The sequence below is a fragment of the Kwoniella dendrophila genome, chromosome 5, assembly GCF_036810415.1.
Source record: "Kwoniella dendrophila CBS 6074 chromosome 5, complete sequence".
Taxonomy (NCBI): Eukaryota; Fungi; Basidiomycota; class Tremellomycetes; order Tremellales; family Cryptococcaceae; genus Kwoniella; species Kwoniella dendrophila.
This window is the reverse complement of record NC_089480.1, coordinates 1,233,509-1,252,896: the sequence shown is the minus strand read 5'-3', so window position 1 is coordinate 1,252,896 and position 19,388 is coordinate 1,233,509. Positions and strand designations below refer to the sequence as shown.

The following is a 19,388-nucleotide window of genomic DNA, read 5'->3' as shown; positions in this document are numbered from 1 at the left end:
ACACCTGCGATATATCCAGTACAGATCCATGCAACAAAAAATCTGATCTTGATATTATATCTATTTATGAATCGCATTTTCAAGTCAACGGCAATCAACTAGATGTACCCAATTGGCCAAGTTGATATTATATCTCTATACCATCTAACACCACCTTGACTTAAATTTGATTGATCATCCCTTACAATACCCATGACTTCATTATTTTCAAAAGCATTATTTATACTAAGTTCTGACTTGTGAGCATTATTGTTACTTAGAGTTTGATTTTGATTTTGATGATGAGTGGATTGATAATTTTCTAACATCTCTACAAATTCTTTTGATAAACCAATAGGTAAATTTTCATAATCTGAAAATTCTAAAATCGTAAAACTTTTTTCTACGTTTTCATACTTTGATGTGCTAAAATCTGGTAATAAACGATTCAAAGTTCTGAGTAAAATTGAATTAATAGAATAATTAGGTGTAAATAAAACGTTTAATGATGAAGGTAATATCAAAGATTGAATTGAAGGACTGGTGTATTCTGGTAATATCGGTAATATCGCAATTAGAGTTGAAGGTGGAAGTAGAGCTGTTTAGCAGCAAAATGCCACCGGAACGCAAGACATGAAAATTAGTAATTTGCTTTGATCCACGATTTCCTTTCACTTGCTCATATGTAGGAAAAACGAGTAGGCTAGAAAGAGGATTAGCGGAAATATTATAACTCACAAACACCTCTAGCTCTCATCCATAAACCCCAAACTTCATCTAATGCAATAACACCTTTACCGTTTTTTCCTATCATCAACCCTTCCTGTTTATTTGATTCATCATTAATTTTTCCAGTTAACAATTGACCCAATTCTTTAGCTAAGGAAATATGAAATTTCTTTTCATCTTTGATCATTTCTTTTGTTATTGCAGGTTGATTTAAACCTAATTGAACCAAAGTAGATTTAATCATTGTTGTTTCTTCTTCACTAGTATCATTATTAGATGATGATAACAATTTTGAATTAATGGAATTAGCTAATTTGACCATTTCACCTGCTCTTAACATTAAAATTTCTAAATCTTTAAATGCTTCTGAAATATCATTACTTTGTTCTTTTATATTCAAATCCATTTTTTGTAATATACCATCTATACCTACTCCACCAGATCTATTAGGTAACCCATCTATTCCACCATCTATATCACCAGTAATCGATTTTCTGATAGTCGAAGAAGATCCAACTAAACCTCTTTCCCAAGCTTTATCACTTAAAACTGCTTTTAGTCTATTATAAGCTTCTTTTTCACCACCTTTCCTAAAACTCAATCTAACAAGATTAGTCTTTGTCGATCCTTTCTGTTCAGTCGATGTCGTGCCTTCTTTTGTAGTGGAAGCGGATATCTGATTTGATATTTTCGGTAATGTAGTCGAACATATTTCGCAATTGGGCAGTAAAGGTGAATTTAGGAATGTACATGCTGGACAAGAGATAAGACCGTCTTCGTTGGTAATCCCAGGAGTAGGTTGGGTCATGACATGATCGACAACATTTTTACTTGAAGGAAGTGGTTTGACCGGTATAGGAGTGGCTGATCTCGAAGGTGTAGAAGAAGCTGAGACAGATAGTTGCGAAGTGGAGTAAGGTATACCGCACAAGGTACACTTTGAACCAGGTAACGGCTTATATGTATCACTACTATGATGATTGATTGGATTCACATATCCGCAGATATTACATGTCCAATTACTGCTGTGTCCGACATTACTACTAGAGCTACTATCATAAGACTTACTCATCGAGGGATTGGATGGAGTATCATTAGAAGTGGAGATATCCTGTTGAGCTTGAGAAGTTTGTTGCAGCCCAAGTGTCAATGTGATCTTGGCTGATGATCGCATAAATCCAGCGTAAAATTCAGTCTGCCTAGCGTATCTTAATTGGACTTGAAGACATGGTGGTGTCGAGGTTGATGAATTTGAAGAAGATTCAGGAATGAGTATCAGACGTTGATTCGTTAAGTGAACGTTGAGTGTCTGGTACGATGGCACTTTGTTATTTCTATAAATATGCGAACAATCAGTACGTTCTCACAAGTAGCGCACTACAGCAGCTTGTGCACTCTTCAGAATATCTTGATCATTCTAGCCTTGCACTTTCACTCACCCCTCGTAGAGACCCACACTATCCCATCCACCGATCCACTCTTCACCTAAATCTTTATCTAAGGATTCAGGTACACTCGCACCTTGCCGTATAGGTGTCCATGTCGACCAATAGTCAGCTGAAATTCCTTCCGGTAGTCTGGAGCTAGATGCTCGTTGATTCATTCTTTGTTTGGTATAGCGTGAGAAAATTCGATCAAGAGTCTATATACATCATATAAAGATATAAAAGCTGAGAGAGATTTATTTACTAAAAAGCAAGGCTTACGGTCTTGTCTCGAGGAAATGTCCTACGAGGTGGTCATGTGGAGACTCCGCATAAACTGTTTATCCGAAGTTTCAACCACATTTAACATCGTTAAACATCATCAATATGATGATTACTTATGCATCTTGTGAAATTCTTTCGTCGATCAGTCAGATAGCTCTCTGCTGACAAGGAATAATGGAGGTAACCCCTGATGAGCTAGCTAAGAAGATTGTACAACAGTATCAGAGGTGAGAACAACCGCAATATCGTATTTTGCTAAATGCTAAATCTCGTTTGTCTTTCTCTAGTCTGCCTGACGATAAACGATTACTCGTTGCGATAGCAGGGTAAGTGGAAAGTACCTTTCACACCTTTTGGGTCACAACAGGCGGCCTTGCATGATCATGATATCTCTATTGACCTTTACTGCGCCCTGGATATGTATGTTGAGTCGTAAGGTGCTAATGTAGTTCCTGCTTGACTCTGTTCAGTCCGCCTGGATCAGGTAAATCAACCTTAGCATACCCGTTGACAGATGCATTAAATTCTAAACTATTACACCATCCACCTGAGAATCCCTCACATATCGAACAACCGAAATCGTTAGAATTGGCAGAAGCAAATGAAGATCAAGGTAAAAATGATGAAATCGCTATTTGTGTTGGATTAGATGGATGGCATTATAGTAGAAAAGAGTTGGATGGGTTTGAGGATCCGAAAGAAGCTCATTGGAGACGGGTGAGTGACATTGTGTGATTATCTGCCAGACTTGGACTTCAAGATCTCAAATACTGGCATGATTGAAGAATATGGGGTTGAAGCAATGACCTGAGTGGAAAGATCCTCAGCTAATTCTAGAAATGGCTAATTTCACAGGGTGCAGCATTTACGTTCAACTTAACTTTGTATTCAGACTTTCTTAAATCCTTGCGAGAACCACTATCTAGAACAAACGGAATTTACTTTCCAACATTTGATCATGCATTAAAAGATCCTTTGATTTCGAAAATACCTATAACATCAAGACATCGTATAGTTATAGTAGAGGGATTATATTGTTTATTGGATCAACCAGAATGGAAAGATTCAACGGAACAGTTTGATTTGAAGATTTGGGTCGAAGTGGATAAAGAGCAAGCCAGGCAAAGAGTTCTCAAGAGGAACTTCGAAGCTGGTATTGTTGCTGATTATAAAGCTTGTGAAGAAAGAGGTGAGTAACCATATCATGGTACATGATTATCATTAGGACATAAACATTGAAATATAACTTGAAACGCTGATTTTCTTTCCTAACATGTGTTTAGTGAACGCTGTAGATATGGCTAATGGAGAAGAAGTTAGAAATCACAGAGTCAACCCGGATTACATTATCACTTCGATTGAAGATCATCCATTCTCCAGAGAAGCATTCTCGGGAGTCCCGCAATAAAACCTAGCAAGAACGTTCCTTCTCGACAAGGCTCATTTAGCGTTTAGCTTTCATAGGTAACGACTTACCGAGAGGACAACCTCGGCATGATGGCGTTGGAACCCCATAGGATTGCGCAATACTGTAAACTGTAATGATCTAACCATCCTCATTCCTTCGATCAAGTCGTTGGGGTAAAAGCCACCTTAACGAACATCTGATCACAACAAGATCTAAGGTATGATGAATATGATGATAGGTGATATATGATATGCATATACAAATTGACCGGTAGTACCGTGTTTTTCGATTACAATACCATGTACACATATCGTTTTATGAGTGAAATATAACAGATTTAACGCATTTTGAGCCAATTTAACGGTAATGTGGGGGATATGCGGTTCCCCACGGCAAAGAGATGCGAGGTTTTCCGAGTAGCACTTTCTGTATCGGAATGAATCGGAAAGATTAACGATTATTTGGTTATTTGGTTCCAAAAGATAATGATGAAATGATGGAATTTGGTATAACGTATTTGGGATTGGGTATTGGGTATTTACATATCAATTTATCCATAACTTATAGCAGCAACGGCCCAAAGTCCTCGTATATACATGGGAAAACATTTCGATCAATAATATAACCGACAATCCAAGGCAATCGAGTCGTTTCTGCAGTATAGATAATTACATATTTACAGATCTGCAGATTTAATGGGGACTATAGTATAGCGTATTAATAAGCACCTAATAGACCTTAGTATATAGATAACGGAATGAATCGGAAAATCATTCCTTATCTCTTACTCTATTGATCATGGCTGTACCCGAGGCGAATCTTCGTCTCATTTAGATCATAGCTTAAACAAAGAGGCAAAACAAAATGCTGTAACTGGATGAGATGTCATTCTGAAAAGTTATATAAAGACTCTGATGTTAAAAAAACAGTCTGTCCTTCTTCTGCTATCAAATATTTAAACCACTGAAACAATATCTCATCGAAATACCCAACACTTCGTATCTCTCATATACATAATATTCGATCTACCCTCTGCATCATCACATATTGCCTGACATGTCAACTCTAATACCTCGATCATCATTTACGTTAGCGAGAATCTCGATCATCTCGAGACCTTTAATATGTCAAGCTTGTTTCCATCCACACCAATTACCTATTGCATCAGGTAGTCGATCAATATCGATTTCAGCTAGATCTCGAATCCAAGTTGATGAACCTAAAAAAGCGAGTTTAGCACTTCGACCTGAAATTAGGCAACAGGAAAAACAATCTGGAAATGGTAAGATTGTAGGTTCAGAGACCAAAGGTGCCGAAGGCCCTCATTATCAAGGTAGGTAAATCCTTCTCGTTTCGTTGATCTTAATCATGCGTCAGAGGTGTTAATGCATTATGGATCACTTAGATCAAAATCATGCTACGACCGATATACTTTCAAACGAGTCTTCAACCGGTCCATGGACAATGATGAATCCGATATACACTGAGCAAGTAAGTTGGTCATCTGGGCTCTCTGAGCTGCGCCATCGTTGAGTACAATCGCGCCTGATGATGATGAAATATGTCTTACTAACATATGTTTTATCTTTTAGGAACTCGATACGATCAAAATAGTTACGCGTACGCCCGAAACAGTAGCAGATAAAGCTGCACACGGAACAGTCAAAATTCTCAGAAGAGCATTCGATTTCTTGACAGGATACAAGGCAACACCAATCCCCGATGAAGTCTTAAAACAAGATCCTTTACCGATTCAAGAACTAAGATCAAAAGGCCTATTGTTAAGCCACCATAAATGGTTATTCAGATTTATCTTACTTGAATCTATAGCTGGTGTTCCAGGTATGGTAGGTGGTACTCTTAGACATTTAAGAAGTATTAGATTATTGAGAAGAGATGGTGGTTGGATTCATACTTTACTTGAAGAAGCTGAAAATGAAAGAATGCATCTTTTGTAAGTGTGACCCCTTGTCAAGATTGAACGGAAGGTCAATTTGCTGACTTACTGCTGTTCGCCACATAGAACATTCATGACCATAGCTCAACCATCAATTTTTACAAGAGCATTAGTTTTAGGAGCTCAAGGTATATTTTATAATGCGTTTTTCTTGACATATCTATTTTCACCTAAAACTGCTCATCGATTTGTCGGTGCATTAGAAGAAGAAGCTGTTCGAACATATACACATTGTATTGAAGATATGGAAAATGGTTTAATACCTGAATGGGAAGAAGTTCCCGCACCAAGAATCGCTATAGATTATTGGAGATTACCATTAAATTCAAAATTAATTGATGTTATTAGAGTAGTTAGAGCAGATGAAGCTACACACAGATTTGTTAATCATTCTTTAGCAAATTTAGATCAAAAGAAAGATTTCAATCCTTTTGCTTTAGTTGAAGCTGATGCTAAAACCAGAGGTGAAAAATGGGGTTTTACAAGAAAAGAATCATCTGATTTCGCTCAAGAACAACAGTTAAAATTGATGAAAGCTAGTCAATGTCAACATGAACAAGGTCAATTAAGAATAAAACAACATTAGAAAGCTCGTCTTCAGGACATTACACCAAGAATGAAAGTCCAATCAAGGGACACTTAAAGTGTTCGTTAAAAGTATAATCATAGTTGGAATTTTGACGTTTTTGTAGGACTCATCTTTCATCGAAATTTGTAAACCACTCCAATATATGTGAATAACATGTTTCGCCACATCTTTACCTTGTATATGCATGAACAGTATCTATTCAAAGTCACCGTTCAAAGATTAGCCAAAGCCTCTCGATCGCAATAGCTAGCGCAGGCACTTTTCTCCCATGATAGCGCACAAATTTTCATTTGCCCTCGTCCTGGTACCTCTCCGTCAACTCTATTGGCATCGCAACTTATACCTTGACATCGTGGAGGTTGCCACTTTGACCAGAAGATGCTGCTTATTCCTGGCGTAGCAGTTGGAGCTTTGGATCAAGATCGTCGCCTCAGAAAGTTGTACCAAGGCTTTAGGAAGCTAGCCGATGAGTATAGACGCCATATATCCTTCATCCAGAAGAAAACCTGAACCAAGTGCATATTAGAGCTCCCACATCTAGCCGAAAATTCAAGATCTTCCAAAACCCTTGCACAAGAGGATATCCCCGACCAGGCACGAGTAGATTTACAATAACCGGTGACAAACCCCATGTTAGTGGTCTGGACAGCACTCTAAGTACAGTATCATCATCATATTTAAAGTATTAAGTTTTGGTTTTTTGGTAACCCCTCGTTCCTCATCTTTTATCCATCCGCAATTCACCTTAATACAATCACACTCTACAGCTTGTAACATCGCTTGCTTATTCATCGCAAGCAGAAGTGGAGATGACTTGAAAAACGGAGATGATACAATTTTGTTAGGCACATACAGGACTCTTTAGTTGAAATGGTCTATCTCCACCCATGTTTCGATATATTTAGGGGATATATATGGATTTCCCAGCTGTCTCGCATTAACTCCTATGACTCATGATGAGATCGGAAGAATGAAATTTTAAGTGGAAGTTCCCATTCTTTTCAAGATCAAGATATCTCATTGATCATCATGATTTACCTGTTGAAGGTATACTTAGATATTCTAAATTCGACTTGGCTTGCCAGTTTGTAATTATTCATCTGACATCTAGTGCGCAACAGCTCATATTTCGATTAGGCTTATATCAACGAGATCAAAATCGTTCTTCAAAACAAAGAACAATGAGTAGTCCACCACCTCCACCACCATCTGGCGGACCACCAAGCGGATCTCCTCCTCCTGGAGGTCCACCTCCAGGCAATGGACCGCCACCGGGAGGACCAGGAGGAGGATCAGGACCTGGAGGAGGAGGAGGAGGAGGAGGAGGAGGAGGAGGAGGAGGAGGAATGCAAATGCCAAATCAGGTTATACCTGTTGTTTTAGCGTATGTCATTTCTTATATCCTATGATGCCGATTGATGCAGATCAGCTAATTGGTGTTTATACCTGATTAATCAGATTCGCGTTTGATGCTATTATGCTCGGTATCATAATGCAACAATTCGTATTTTGGCATATATGGTCTAGGTCAACCGAGAGGAGATGGATAAAAGCGATAATAGTAAGTAAAATATACTCCGTATTCGTTTTCACATTCACATATTTAGACATAGATGCTGATAATGACATATTGAAATTAAGTATTGGATCTCCGTAATATCACTGGGCGTGACAGTGTAGTCAGTCGCCAAATGACATCGTTTTGCTCGGACTTTAGCTGACAACTGGTCATTACCGCTTTAACAGTACTATATGGTGGATGATACATTTAGGTACGACGTTTACATTTTCTCCTCTTTGTTGAGCTTCAATGTTTCTTGGGTTCAATCGCTGATATCGGCGATCTCAGTCACAAGTGGATTATCGTCAAACGCAAACGATCCTTCAGAACAGGGACTTTTCGCCAATTACTTTATTTTCGATACTTGTATCGCTCTCGTAGCTCAAGTGGGTCTGTTTAAATGAAACGGTAATATGGTGATATATTGGGGGTTTCGCTAACAATAAATTTCTCCACAAAGGCTTTCTTCGCAGAAAGAGCTTATAGGATTAACAAAAGAGGATATATCGTATTGCTTTTAGTGACTCCTCTTATGTAAGTGTTCCTTGAATCACTCAAAAACATTGTTCATGAGCTGACCTGTATATCTGTATAGCCTCGCCTCAGCAGCAGGATCTTTAGGACTTTCGGTAATCACTAGAGGTAATCTAGCTAATTTCGACAAAGCCGTAAGTACAGATCCCCACGTAACAGTCACTGAAATCAAACTGACCTTATGGATAGGTTCAAATATTCTTTTATCTATGGGCAGGTCGATTACTATACGAATTAACAATAAGAAAGAAAGCTGACGTTAGATCTCTTTCGCAACCCAGACATTATGTGGAGTTCTTGTAGATGTTATATTACTTGCAAGTATCGCTTGGGGTTTAAGAACAGCGAAGACTGGATGGACGGCTACCGATAATCTGGTCAATAGGCTCATACGGTATGTCAAGATTTATCAAAACGTATAGAGTATTTTGGTGTTGAAGGCTGAATAATATCCTCATACAGATTATCTTTCGAAACCCAATTGCCTGGTACTTTGATGTAAGCATTCATAATCCCAATTCATTGAAATGCTCTTACCGCAACTATAAGTAAACTGACAATATGATATGCCCGATATTAGCGCTCTGGCTTTATTCATACAATTTCTGGTCAATCGAGGCTCACCTTGGCATTACTTTTTCACGTGAACTTCAAATTTGTTATCACCTGTTGTCTTCAGCTCTGTGCTAACTTCGCAAATAATCCTTCATTTAGTATTATACAGTCAAAAGTATATGCAGTTGGTATTTTAGCTGTTCTAAATGCTCGACTGAATTTGAGACAGCGTGTACCAGGCTCATCAGGCAGTCAAAGCAAGGTAAGTGCTCTCTTTCTTTTCCGAAGTTTTCGAGAATTTAAATCGATACACCTTTGACTGAAAATTTGAATCTTTTTATGATTTAGTCGAAATCAAAGGACAATTCTTATAAACCAGCTCCAGACCAAATGCATCGAGCTACAGTGGATTTGTCGCAAGAAGTAAGTAATCGATCATTGTAACGTTTCAAGTTTCGTTTGACTGATTTGAATTTAAATTTGAATTTGGGAAATTAAAGGGGTCAGACGATCTATGGACTCCAACCAATCTCTCTGCGCATAAATTTAGTAGTTCTCGTGATTTAAACGCTCCTGAAGAGATTGAATTGGATGATAGATCCCAAATTATAGATTTAGGCGAGAAGATCCTAGCAGAAGAGGAGGATGTTCGGTATAGTAAACACGTATAATACCATTCCTTGCCTATCACATATGCATGTCATGCGCAAGCGATACAGATCCTACCTCAAACTATCAGATTAACGGGAACATTGAGAATAGATTTATAATTGCTCGTTACACTACTGTGCTAGTAGCGCTATAGCTTGTTCAGGCGACTATGCACGTGACGTCATATCTATCTTATCTTTGAGAATAAGCTGCCCGGAACTTACGGATCTGTTTTCGAGTTTTTTTGGATTACGAGATTGATGATGGTCTTCGAGACCATACTCCGCTATTATCATTGTGATTATCTCTATATTCCATTCCAAAAATAACCTTTCATCCTTGTTAAGTCTGCTATCGAATGGATCTCCGTTAGATCGTTATAGATAGACAACAAAGAAAAACGTTTGATCATTCTTACTTCGGCCATCTGATCTCCACTTATGAGAGTGTGAATATATAAAAACGAGACAGTTACATCAGTCTATCCATATTGTTATAGAAAGGTATAAATAGACTACATCAACAATATACTTGGGAGAAACCAATCATCTCGACTTACTTAACAATCTTTGCAATCCGTGAAGCGGCAGGAAAGAAGGTCTCTACAATCACGATGTCTATCGCGAATCAAACAATTAAACAAGCTACTATTGCTGGAATGCAAGTTCCTGCTTTAGCCATTGGTAAGTTCCCAACAGCTAGACATGTTTGTTCAAAGCTTGGCTTGTTTTTACCAATTCAGTGATCCGATAGATATATCGGCTGATACTTGCAAATTCCTGATTTTGTTTAGGTACTTGGTCATGGGGTGATAAAACTTGGGGATATAAACCAGAACAATTACCTGATATAAAGCAAGCATGGCATACTTCGATCAAAGAAGGATTAACTTTTTATGATACAGCGTGAGTGTAGGATTACAATCAATCAGCTCAAGCTCACAGTTGTGACTTTACCCAATAGTGAAGTTTACGGTGATGGAGAGTCGGAGAAGATAATCGGTGGACTTATAAAAGAGAGTTCTCAAGAAGTGAAAGATAGATTGTTTATCGCTACAAAGTGTAAGTCTTGTCACGAAGCTCTGTCTACGACGAAGAAATCATAAATACAACTCCATACTTTTTATGAGACTGAGCAACTGTACGAATTACGGCTAATCTAGATGCTATAAACTTCATACGTTACAGTTTTACCATTCCCAAGGCCAGGGTCATCTTATTTATTGAATCCACCTTTAGTAGAAAGATTGAAAGCTTCATTGAAACGACTAGATTTATCTTCGGTTGAATTATATCAAATTCATTCATCAAGTGGTTTAGGTTCATTCGAAAAGTTAGCTATAGGTTTAAAAGACTGTGTAGATTTAGGTTTATGTAAATCTGTTGGGGTCTCAAATTTTAGTAAAAATGAATTGTAAGTTCACTTCACCTATATCGTTTCGATTTCATTCTTCTTTCGTCATCTTTCAATGCTCTCCTTACGACTATATGCAAATATAATTACTGACCTGAACATACTTGTACGAATACTACCAGGATTGCATTTTCAGATATATTAGCCAAACATAATATCAAATTAGCTTCGAATCAAATTGAATTCAATTTACTTCGTCAAGGTCCAGATAAAAATGGTTTATTGGAAGAAATGAAGAAAAGAGATATAACTTGTTTAGCTTGTGAGTGTTAGAAGATCTATTTCATTTATTTCTGGGTTTCCCCGTTCAATGCAATATTAAAAGAAAATTGGTGGAGTGACTGATGAGCTCATTCATGGCATAGATTCTCCACTTGCTATGGGACGTTTAACAGGTAAATACAATGCCGCTAATCCTATACCTTCAGGTAGAAGGTGAGTTGAGAGTTTGAGAATCGCAGCGTAAATATATAATATAGACTGATCATCGTTTCATTCCAAATCAAAATCATTAGATTCAGTAATCATTACACATGGGAACAGATCGAACCATTGATTGACTATATGAAAAGTCTATCTGAGAAATATGATGTATCAATCTCAGCAATTGCATTGAATTGGGTAATAAGTAAAGGTTGTATACCGTTAGGTGGAGCGAGAAACTCAAAACAAGCTGAACAGAATGCAAAAGCAATAACGTTCACTTTAACGGAAGATGAAGTGAGAGAATTGAGTAGTAAAGGGTTTGACGGTAAAACGTAAGTCTACAAGTAGATTGATTGTGAGCTATCGTCTAATCATTTGGAACGCTTACCTCTATGATTTGAAACTTGTAGTAACTTCTTCTGGCAACGTGGTTAGATAATTGAACGAAATGTACATTCTGATCATCATCCTTATGATCTCAACTTTCTCTTTGTGGCTTTCTGGTCATCTCAAATTTTGGTACGTTTTCCTTCATCTGTATTCCATCTGAGATGTTCGAGTTGTTTGTAATCAGTATTAAAATGGGGAAAAACTTTTTGCTAGTTGTACGATTCCATAACACAAAACAAAAATGAATTTTTATCTGTAATCATCTCCTATTCGACTTGGACAACTTTCATTTCGATTTTATCGTGAATAATCGGTCAATAGCGGAAAAGACCTCTCTTGTATGAGATATGAATGCATTTCTTGATTTTTATATTTTACACATCACAAGCATATCAGAGATGCTATTTGAGTGAATTCTTTGACTCTTGATCAAAAGCGAAATTTCCATAATTAATCAAATGATGAATATACATATATGTATATATGTGTTGTACATATATGTTGTATATATACTCATTTCTAAGTTACATATAATCAGTACATGAAAAAGCGATATCATATGTGACTTTCTGTATGTATAATGTCCGTACTGTTCTTAGGTGAGAAGATGAATCACCTCGCATTCTATCTCGTCACCAATCAACTGAGTTTTCCCCGTGATAGCATTTCTCCATTCTAAAACCTATCATATTCTTCCATACCACTCATACCACCACCTAAATCACTTTCATTACCTGATCTATCATCACCGCTTAAAAATTCAGATTTGACTCCACTACTCCTTCTTCGACTTTTTGTTGCAGCATTGCTATTAGGTGAAGATGTTACAGGTTGCGGTATTTTCACACCTTTGAATACTTTATATTGTGATTCTGACATTGGTGTACCATCTGGATTAGTAGGTAAAGGATGCGTTATTGCGCATTCTTGACCTTGTTCAGATTTATCTGATGATAATCAAAAATGAGATCAGCTACGACTTTGTCATAAGGAGGCAGATCATAAGGCAGTAAATGATAGTAAGATGCTGTAGAATCTAACTTACGATGTCTTGTTAGAGCATCCAATCTAGCAAATTTCTTTCCGCATCCTTCACATTCGAATGGCCTCAAACCTTCATGTAGTAACATATGCCTTTTACAATCATGCTGACGAGCGAAACCGACAACAGCTATTATAGAGTCAAGGACCCGTTAGCGTTTCCAGACAGGCAAGTATGAGATTAAAAGCAGCATTTAGCTTACCTTTCGGACAACCATCATATAAACACTTATAAGGTCTTTCATCGTTATGTGATCTTAAATGACCTTTCAAATTGAAGTGTCTCGTAAACGTACTACCACATCCAGGTACTAACAAAAGTAGCATATATAAGTTTGCGATGTTCCCCTCCAATGTCATGAATCGGTCGATATAGTGTACAATTTTGAGTGACTCACCAGGACATTTGAACACTCCACTATTTGTTCTCCTACTCGTACTTGCAACTTCCGTAGCTACACTTGTAACTTTCATTTTAGCTACTCTCTTTCTACCTCCTGATTTTGTTGAGGTTATTGGATTCTGTAAATTCATATCAGTTTGTTGTTGAGTAGGTAATAAAACACCTTCAGGCAAATCCATTCTATTTTCTCCGATATTAGAAGACCAGTTTGAGCCTTGTGAACTGATTGATAAAGCAGGTGAAGCTGATCTTATTGAAGACGCAGATGAATTTCTCGAATGTGACAATGATCTACCACGATTTGTGGGTGGTAATAATGATCCATCATTTGCTGTTATACTTTGTAAGAAATCGGCTCTATAGTTGATTTTCCAATGATAAGTCAGCACCGCTTTGACTGCTTGCACAGCTTTGATCGTCCGTCATCCTCGTAGTCGCATTTCCTGCACAGTATGGCTGTATACACAACGAATACAACAACACACACAAACAAGCTCAAATCATAGCATTTATAGCTTTTAGATTAGATTAAGTGGCGAAGTATTTGCGGACAACAGGATTTTGAGGTATGTTGGATTCACCAAGATTCAGGGAAAGATAAGGATAAAAACGAAACTCACGTTGATCCACCTGTACCCACACCCCAACCTGTACCAACTCTACCAAAATCTTCAGATTTAGCTGCTCTTCTATGTCCACCACTACTAACGCCTCTGACTGCTCCGGGCCTTAATTGACCGAATGGTGAGTTGTTATTGGAAATACCGTTATTTTGAGTAAATTCGACTCCATAACCTGGTGTACCTGCACCGACAGCATGATGTTCACCGAACGATCTTCTACGTGCACTACTACCACCTTGCTGTTGTAAATTTGGCGTTGTTAAGAATGTGGCTTGAGAAGGTCCAGCCGTATTCGGGTAATTTGATCGTACAACGTTTCCATCACCTGAAATATCGCCAAAAGTGGTGGTGTAGAATGGAGCAGATGTCGTACCAGGTAATTCAGACGCAGAATGCGGGAATAGACCAATTGATTGATAAAATGCCATCGAAGTAGGTGAGAATTCTCCTGGCTCATATTTGAATACCCCGCCAGCGCCGTTTTCGTTTCCTTGTCCTTGTAAAGCGGTATTTGTATTCAAGGGCGGTAATCTATTTCTTTGAGCTTGTAGTTGGTTCAGTTGATGCTGCTGACTTGAGTCGATGGTCTGGTTTTGCTGCTGTTGCACTAGATACTGATGTAGAGCGTTATTATGATGTTGATTTTCTTGCCCAGGTAATAATCTAGGATCAAGAGTTGAATTCGTCTGCTGACCGTTCAAATCCCCAGCATTCTCATTTAAACCTGTTCTCCAAGCATTCACTGTACTTCTCCATTGATCTGAGACACCTTGGTCGTCGATAGCATTACTGACATCGTTATTGGTAGGGTTCGCACCAGCAAAGAGGTTGAATAAAGCTTGTCGATCAAAAGAATCGGCTGTGGGTGATGGCATGAAAGAGTCTGATTTTGCTCTTGGTCGAGTCTGTATGCCTGCGCCTAATCCTCCTTGTACTCCACTTTGTCCCCAGCCTTGAGAAGCTTGGAAAGCCATAGCACTAGCAAAATCTACTCCCTGTAAACCGTTATTACCTACATTATCCGTCTGACCAGGTTGACCAATTTGAGTGGAAGAGCTAGCTTGCCCTATAGTATGCGACTGAGGCGAAGGGACGTTGAATCCTTGTGGCTGACCTTGACCATTTTGACTTTGCTGAGCTAATTGACCAGCACGACGCAAAGCGGCATCGAACAATCCTCTTCCGTCCTTTAAACCACTAATGGGTGTACTCGGTTGTATATAAATCATTGGACCATCTGCACTTGGGGCGATAGGACTTATTCCTGCCATACCAGTCAAGTGTTCTAAAGCAGGATTTGCAGGAGGTAACAGCCCACCACTAACTGATCCACCTAAGTCTCCTTGACGGGGAGCATTTACGTTTCTTCGCGCATTTTCTACGGTTGTGGTAATAGGTGGTAGCACTGGAGATGGGGTATGTTGATTAGGTATGATAAGGGCAGGTGGCGATTGAGGTTTACTGAAGAATGAAGAGTTGACTTGCGGCGTTGGAGCAGAAATAGCAAAATGACCGTTCGTCGGTGGAGAAGTTAAGTCGGTTATATCGTATAACTGTTGTTGAATGGGGGCAAAAGGACTAGGTGATCTAGAAGAAGGGAAAGAGCCTTGTCTCGAGTGACCAGCAGATCCTGGCTGAGGTGGGTTCTGGTAAGACTGATTAAGATTAGGATCCGGGGTATGAGCTTTTTGAGCAAACGGTGATGGTTCTCTTGATTGCGAATGAGAGCTATGATGAGATGTATTGGATATACTGGGTGGTTCAGCGGAAAGTCAGATCAGCGATTCGTCATTTGCTTCAGCAGCACCACATGTTACACGAAAGTACCAATGCAATGATAAAAGATGGAAAGATGTAGACTTACATTCTCTGCAGCTCATTGTGTAGTGCTTCCTGATCATTCATGCCCATCATATCCTCCATTCCGCCTAATTGACTGTCGTTTCCACTGCCACCTATATATCCTGCAGAATATCCCTGAGAAGATTCACCTTGACCACCTACAAAATCTTGACCCCCCCATACACCATTATTCTGGTTATTTTGATTATTGGGCGTAAGAGCTGCATTTGAGTATGGTGAATATGGATCATATACAGCAGCATCATTTAGTGAATTAGCTGATCCAGGTGTCATATATTCTAAACCTGCAGAAGAAGGTGTTGGTAAGGGAGATGCAAATGGGCTAGTATGTTGTTGCTGTGACTGTTGGTTTTGTAAATAAGAGTATTGTATAGGTGGTTGTTGTTGCTGCTGCTGCAATATACCTCCAGTGTCGTTTCCTCCATAATTATCACCACCCCACTGCTGTTGATACTGTGGTGACGGCTGATTGTTCTGTTGCTGTTGAGCCTGCTGTAATCTTTGACCTGTTCCCCCAAACATTATATCACCTATTGGTGGTGATCTGAAAGCTTGTGTTTGATCTTTTTGTAGAGGGCTATATATCTGGTTACCTTGTCTAGGTGCAGTGGCTATTATAGTTGAATCTGAAGCTGGGTTGAAAGGTAACGATTCTTGTCTTAGGGAAGATTGTCTTCTTTGTGATGGTAAGTGTTGTTGTTGTTGTCCAGAACTTGATGCCCCTTCATTCAAATGGAAATTCCTCATCATCATATCAGATACTGAAGCTGAGGATTCTGCTCTATCCCTTTGATGTTGTATTATCTCTCCATTTTGTCCATATATACTATTACTACCGGATTTACCCAACTGTTGAGGTTCATCGACTATATTTTGACTTCCACCTATCATTTGAGCTTGATCTACGGACTGTTGTGGTTGTTGTTGTTGAGGATACGGATTTTGGTACATATACGCGTTGAATGATGATGAAGTTGATGATCTTCTTGGAGGTTGTTGTGATGAAAATATAGCATCGAATGAAGGTGGTGATTGATCTGTCATCTTGGCAATGATTGTAAGATTAGATCAACAAGATTTAGGAATAAAGGGTTGAGTGATAATGCTGTGAAGAGATAAGGAAGAGGCTATGTCAAGGAAATCATTTGGTTAATCTTGATAATCTTAGCTGGAAGCCATATACGGGACTAGGTAAACGGTATTATCCTTTGCTCACACTAAATAACGATTGTTCTCCTTAATCCACACAAATGAATCGATTTGACAAGCTACCTAATATCGCACCAACTAGTTCCGGATATATTCAAGACACATGGGAACAATCCTCTTGAAATTACTGTGATCGAGGTTATATTATTTTTTCTTATCTTGAATAAAGCATCCGAATATAATGGATATCTTTCAAGAAGTTTATGTAACCTTTTAAGAAATTAATTAAAGGTGAAAAAAGGATCTTCTATGTAATGATGACATGTAATAGGCCTAGTAGTGTTGTGTACCTATGATATCGATTCCAATAGAAATGGTTCTAAAAGGCGATGTAAAAATAGTCAAGTTAAGCTTAAGCCGTTTACTTTTTTGTTGTTGTTATTCTTTTAGTGTCGGTGTGAAGGCGATGCGTAACTACAACTATAATTATGATGATGATGATAATGATCTCGCGGCGGTGTAAAGGCTCCGATACTGTTGTATGTATATTATATGTGGTATATCGAGTTAGTCCTTTGTCTATCGTCTGTACCGTAACTGCTGTGTGGATAATTCGACTAAAGCAACGAACAACATTCAACAAGAAGCTGATGTAACATGAACATGCATGCCATCAAGGTAGAGTACATACGTCAAAATGGGACAAGAATAACAAAATCTCATACAATAGTAGAAAACGCACGGTGAATCGGCGAAATTCCCGAATTCAGACAAGACAATAACAAAATGTTAACCTTTTTTCCTAATGTAACAAAAGGTAATCTCAGGGTAACTCTTCTAGCCGCTTATAACTGATTTGATCAAAGATCTCTCTTTCGGTAAATTCCTATTCCTCCTAATTATCTTACGACATATCTTCATCTGTCAAACTTGATCGAAAGAAGAACCTAATCATGATAGACAGGCTTAGGAGACATGGAGCTATAGCTCACTGTCAAATGTGTCTACCGTATAACATGGATTTTTGTTACTACGGAAGTACATCTCTTGTAGATACTGACATTATCGTATTGTTCAGACCGATTTTGTTGTGGTCTTCCGGCCGGTGGTGGTGGCAGCGAGCTCAAGCTTCGTACGCATGGTCCACTCGAGACGCGGCTGCAAGTGTCGAGCCCACTACTGTTACACCCTCACTTGAGCTTTAAAATGTCAAGGACCATATATGATATACGGCTTGGATACAAGCTTCTGTCTTCTTGCTGCATCACTTCTGACTTGAAATGCATGAATTACGTTAACTCGGAGCAAAACCCACAATGTGTCCCTAGCGGAATGTGGCATTAAGCGGAAAGAAGGGGGGACCAGATAAACGTTAGTACTATGTCCGGACGATTGGTTCAGTGGGAGTACTAGGCTAAAATAAGTAAGATGATCGTCTTTCGACACTTTATCTTCGTTTCTTTATCGTTACGGCACTGATAACAATCTGTCGGAACACTTCTTCTCAATTCAGACTATTTGATAAATTCGACAAGATGAATACTGCTGGATCAGTTGTAAGTTAGCTATGGACTATCTACTGGAAGCGCGAATTGGACAGCTAATTCCACCATGTTATTTATTCTAGGCATACGGTTGGGGTGTAAGTTTACTGTTTTCCCCTTCTTCACATATAGATGAAACCTATATGAAATACCGTTTCACCCAGTTTCATCATTTATCTCTCCGCTAGTCGATCGATAACATGATACTCATCATGTCGTGAAGTACACTTCTGAACTAGTTGAAAACAGACTGAATTATCTTTTACTATATACAGGCTTTAATCGTAGCAGCAGGTGTATCATTTTATTACGCTAAGAAAGAAATTGATGCTAGAAGAAAAGATGCTACATTGAGAGGAAACAGACCATTGGAGAAATTGACATGTGAGTTGAAAATGTAGAAAGTATTATTCGCGCCTGTATTGGCATAAAAGACTGTCTTTGGATCTTACAGACAGTCGTTTTCTCCTGCATATTTGGAAGGCGAGAGAGGGTGTATAGCTGACAATATCACAATATCTTATCTTCAATGCGATAGGGGAAGAAAAGATTGCTCAACAAACTACACTTGGTGATAAGAATTTAAATCCAATACAGAATAGTGTTCCGAAAGAAGCTTTTAAACCTCCTGAAGAAAAGAAATAACCCAATTGCAGACCGTTCGTTCACTGATTCCGTCGACATTTTGAATTGGATGATTAGGGTTATGAAAATTCCTATGCTACATGCATAATCCTATATGATCTATTGCACTGGGGTATAAAAACGATTTTTGGGTATACTAATTTATCCTTTGCTATATATACATACACTCCCGTTAATTCGTTTGCGTCATTATTTCGTTAATCCTTCACCAAAGAAGTA

The 19,388-nt window shown here is 38.5% G+C and overlaps 7 protein-coding genes across 7 annotated transcripts; 5 read left to right on the top strand and 2 right to left on the bottom strand.

Moving 5' to 3' along the window:
* Positions 1–98: 98 nt before the first annotated feature.
* Positions 99–2,311, bottom strand: L201_004306 (uncharacterized protein; the record flags this gene model as incomplete). The annotated part of the gene is made up of 3 exons (XM_066220049.1): positions 99–577; positions 718–2,042; positions 2,148–2,311. 3 exons carry the CDS (start codon positions 2,309–2,311, stop codon positions 99–101), a joined length of 1,968 nt encoding a protein of 655 aa, XP_066076146.1.
* Positions 2,312–2,591: 280 nt separating this feature from the next.
* Positions 2,592–3,825, top strand: L201_004305 (uncharacterized protein; the record flags this gene model as incomplete). Its single annotated transcript, XM_066220048.1, has 5 exons — positions 2,592–2,644; positions 2,705–2,743; positions 2,888–3,134; positions 3,273–3,606; positions 3,701–3,825. 5 exons carry the CDS (start codon positions 2,592–2,594, stop codon positions 3,823–3,825), a joined length of 798 nt encoding a protein of 265 aa, XP_066076145.1.
* Positions 3,826–4,881: 1,056 nt separating this feature from the next.
* L201_004304 (alternative oxidase, mitochondrial) lies at positions 4,882–6,368 on the top strand (the record flags this gene model as incomplete). Its single annotated transcript, XM_066220047.1, has 4 exons — positions 4,882–5,158; positions 5,231–5,316; positions 5,418–5,779; positions 5,849–6,368. 4 exons carry the CDS (start codon positions 4,882–4,884, stop codon positions 6,366–6,368), a joined length of 1,245 nt encoding a protein of 414 aa, XP_066076144.1.
* Positions 6,369–7,552: 1,184 nt separating this feature from the next.
* Positions 7,553–9,692, top strand: L201_004303 (uncharacterized protein; the record flags this gene model as incomplete). The annotated part of the gene is made up of 14 exons (XM_066220046.1): positions 7,553–7,755; positions 7,830–7,932; positions 8,013–8,050; positions 8,118–8,143; positions 8,221–8,318; positions 8,393–8,466; positions 8,528–8,600; positions 8,656–8,679; positions 8,748–8,860; positions 8,929–8,964; positions 9,047–9,109; positions 9,181–9,283; positions 9,370–9,444; positions 9,522–9,692. The coding sequence occupies 14 exons, from the start codon at positions 7,553–7,555 to the stop codon at positions 9,690–9,692; spliced, it is 1,200 nt and encodes a 399-aa protein (XP_066076143.1).
* A 593-nt stretch (positions 9,693–10,285) lies between these two features.
* Positions 10,286–11,946, top strand: L201_004302 (uncharacterized protein; the record flags this gene model as incomplete). The annotated part of the gene is made up of 8 exons (XM_066220045.1): positions 10,286–10,355; positions 10,466–10,577; positions 10,636–10,733; positions 10,860–11,085; positions 11,208–11,347; positions 11,451–11,520; positions 11,601–11,843; positions 11,922–11,946. The coding sequence occupies 8 exons, from the start codon at positions 10,286–10,288 to the stop codon at positions 11,944–11,946; spliced, it is 984 nt and encodes a 327-aa protein (XP_066076142.1).
* A 630-nt stretch (positions 11,947–12,576) lies between these two features.
* L201_004301 (uncharacterized protein) lies at positions 12,577–16,875 on the bottom strand (the record flags this gene model as incomplete). Its single annotated transcript, XM_066220044.1, has 6 exons — positions 12,577–12,848; positions 12,947–13,072; positions 13,146–13,253; positions 13,341–13,702; positions 13,966–15,720; positions 15,833–16,875. 6 exons carry the CDS (start codon positions 16,873–16,875, stop codon positions 12,577–12,579), a joined length of 3,666 nt encoding a protein of 1,221 aa, XP_066076141.1.
* Positions 16,876–18,515: 1,640 nt separating this feature from the next.
* L201_004300 (uncharacterized protein) lies at positions 18,516–19,169 on the top strand (the record flags this gene model as incomplete). Its single annotated transcript, XM_066220043.1, has 4 exons — positions 18,516–18,536; positions 18,608–18,622; positions 18,800–18,908; positions 19,063–19,169. The coding sequence occupies 4 exons, from the start codon at positions 18,516–18,518 to the stop codon at positions 19,167–19,169; spliced, it is 252 nt and encodes an 83-aa protein (XP_066076140.1).
* Between the last annotated feature and the right edge of the window lie 219 nt (positions 19,170–19,388).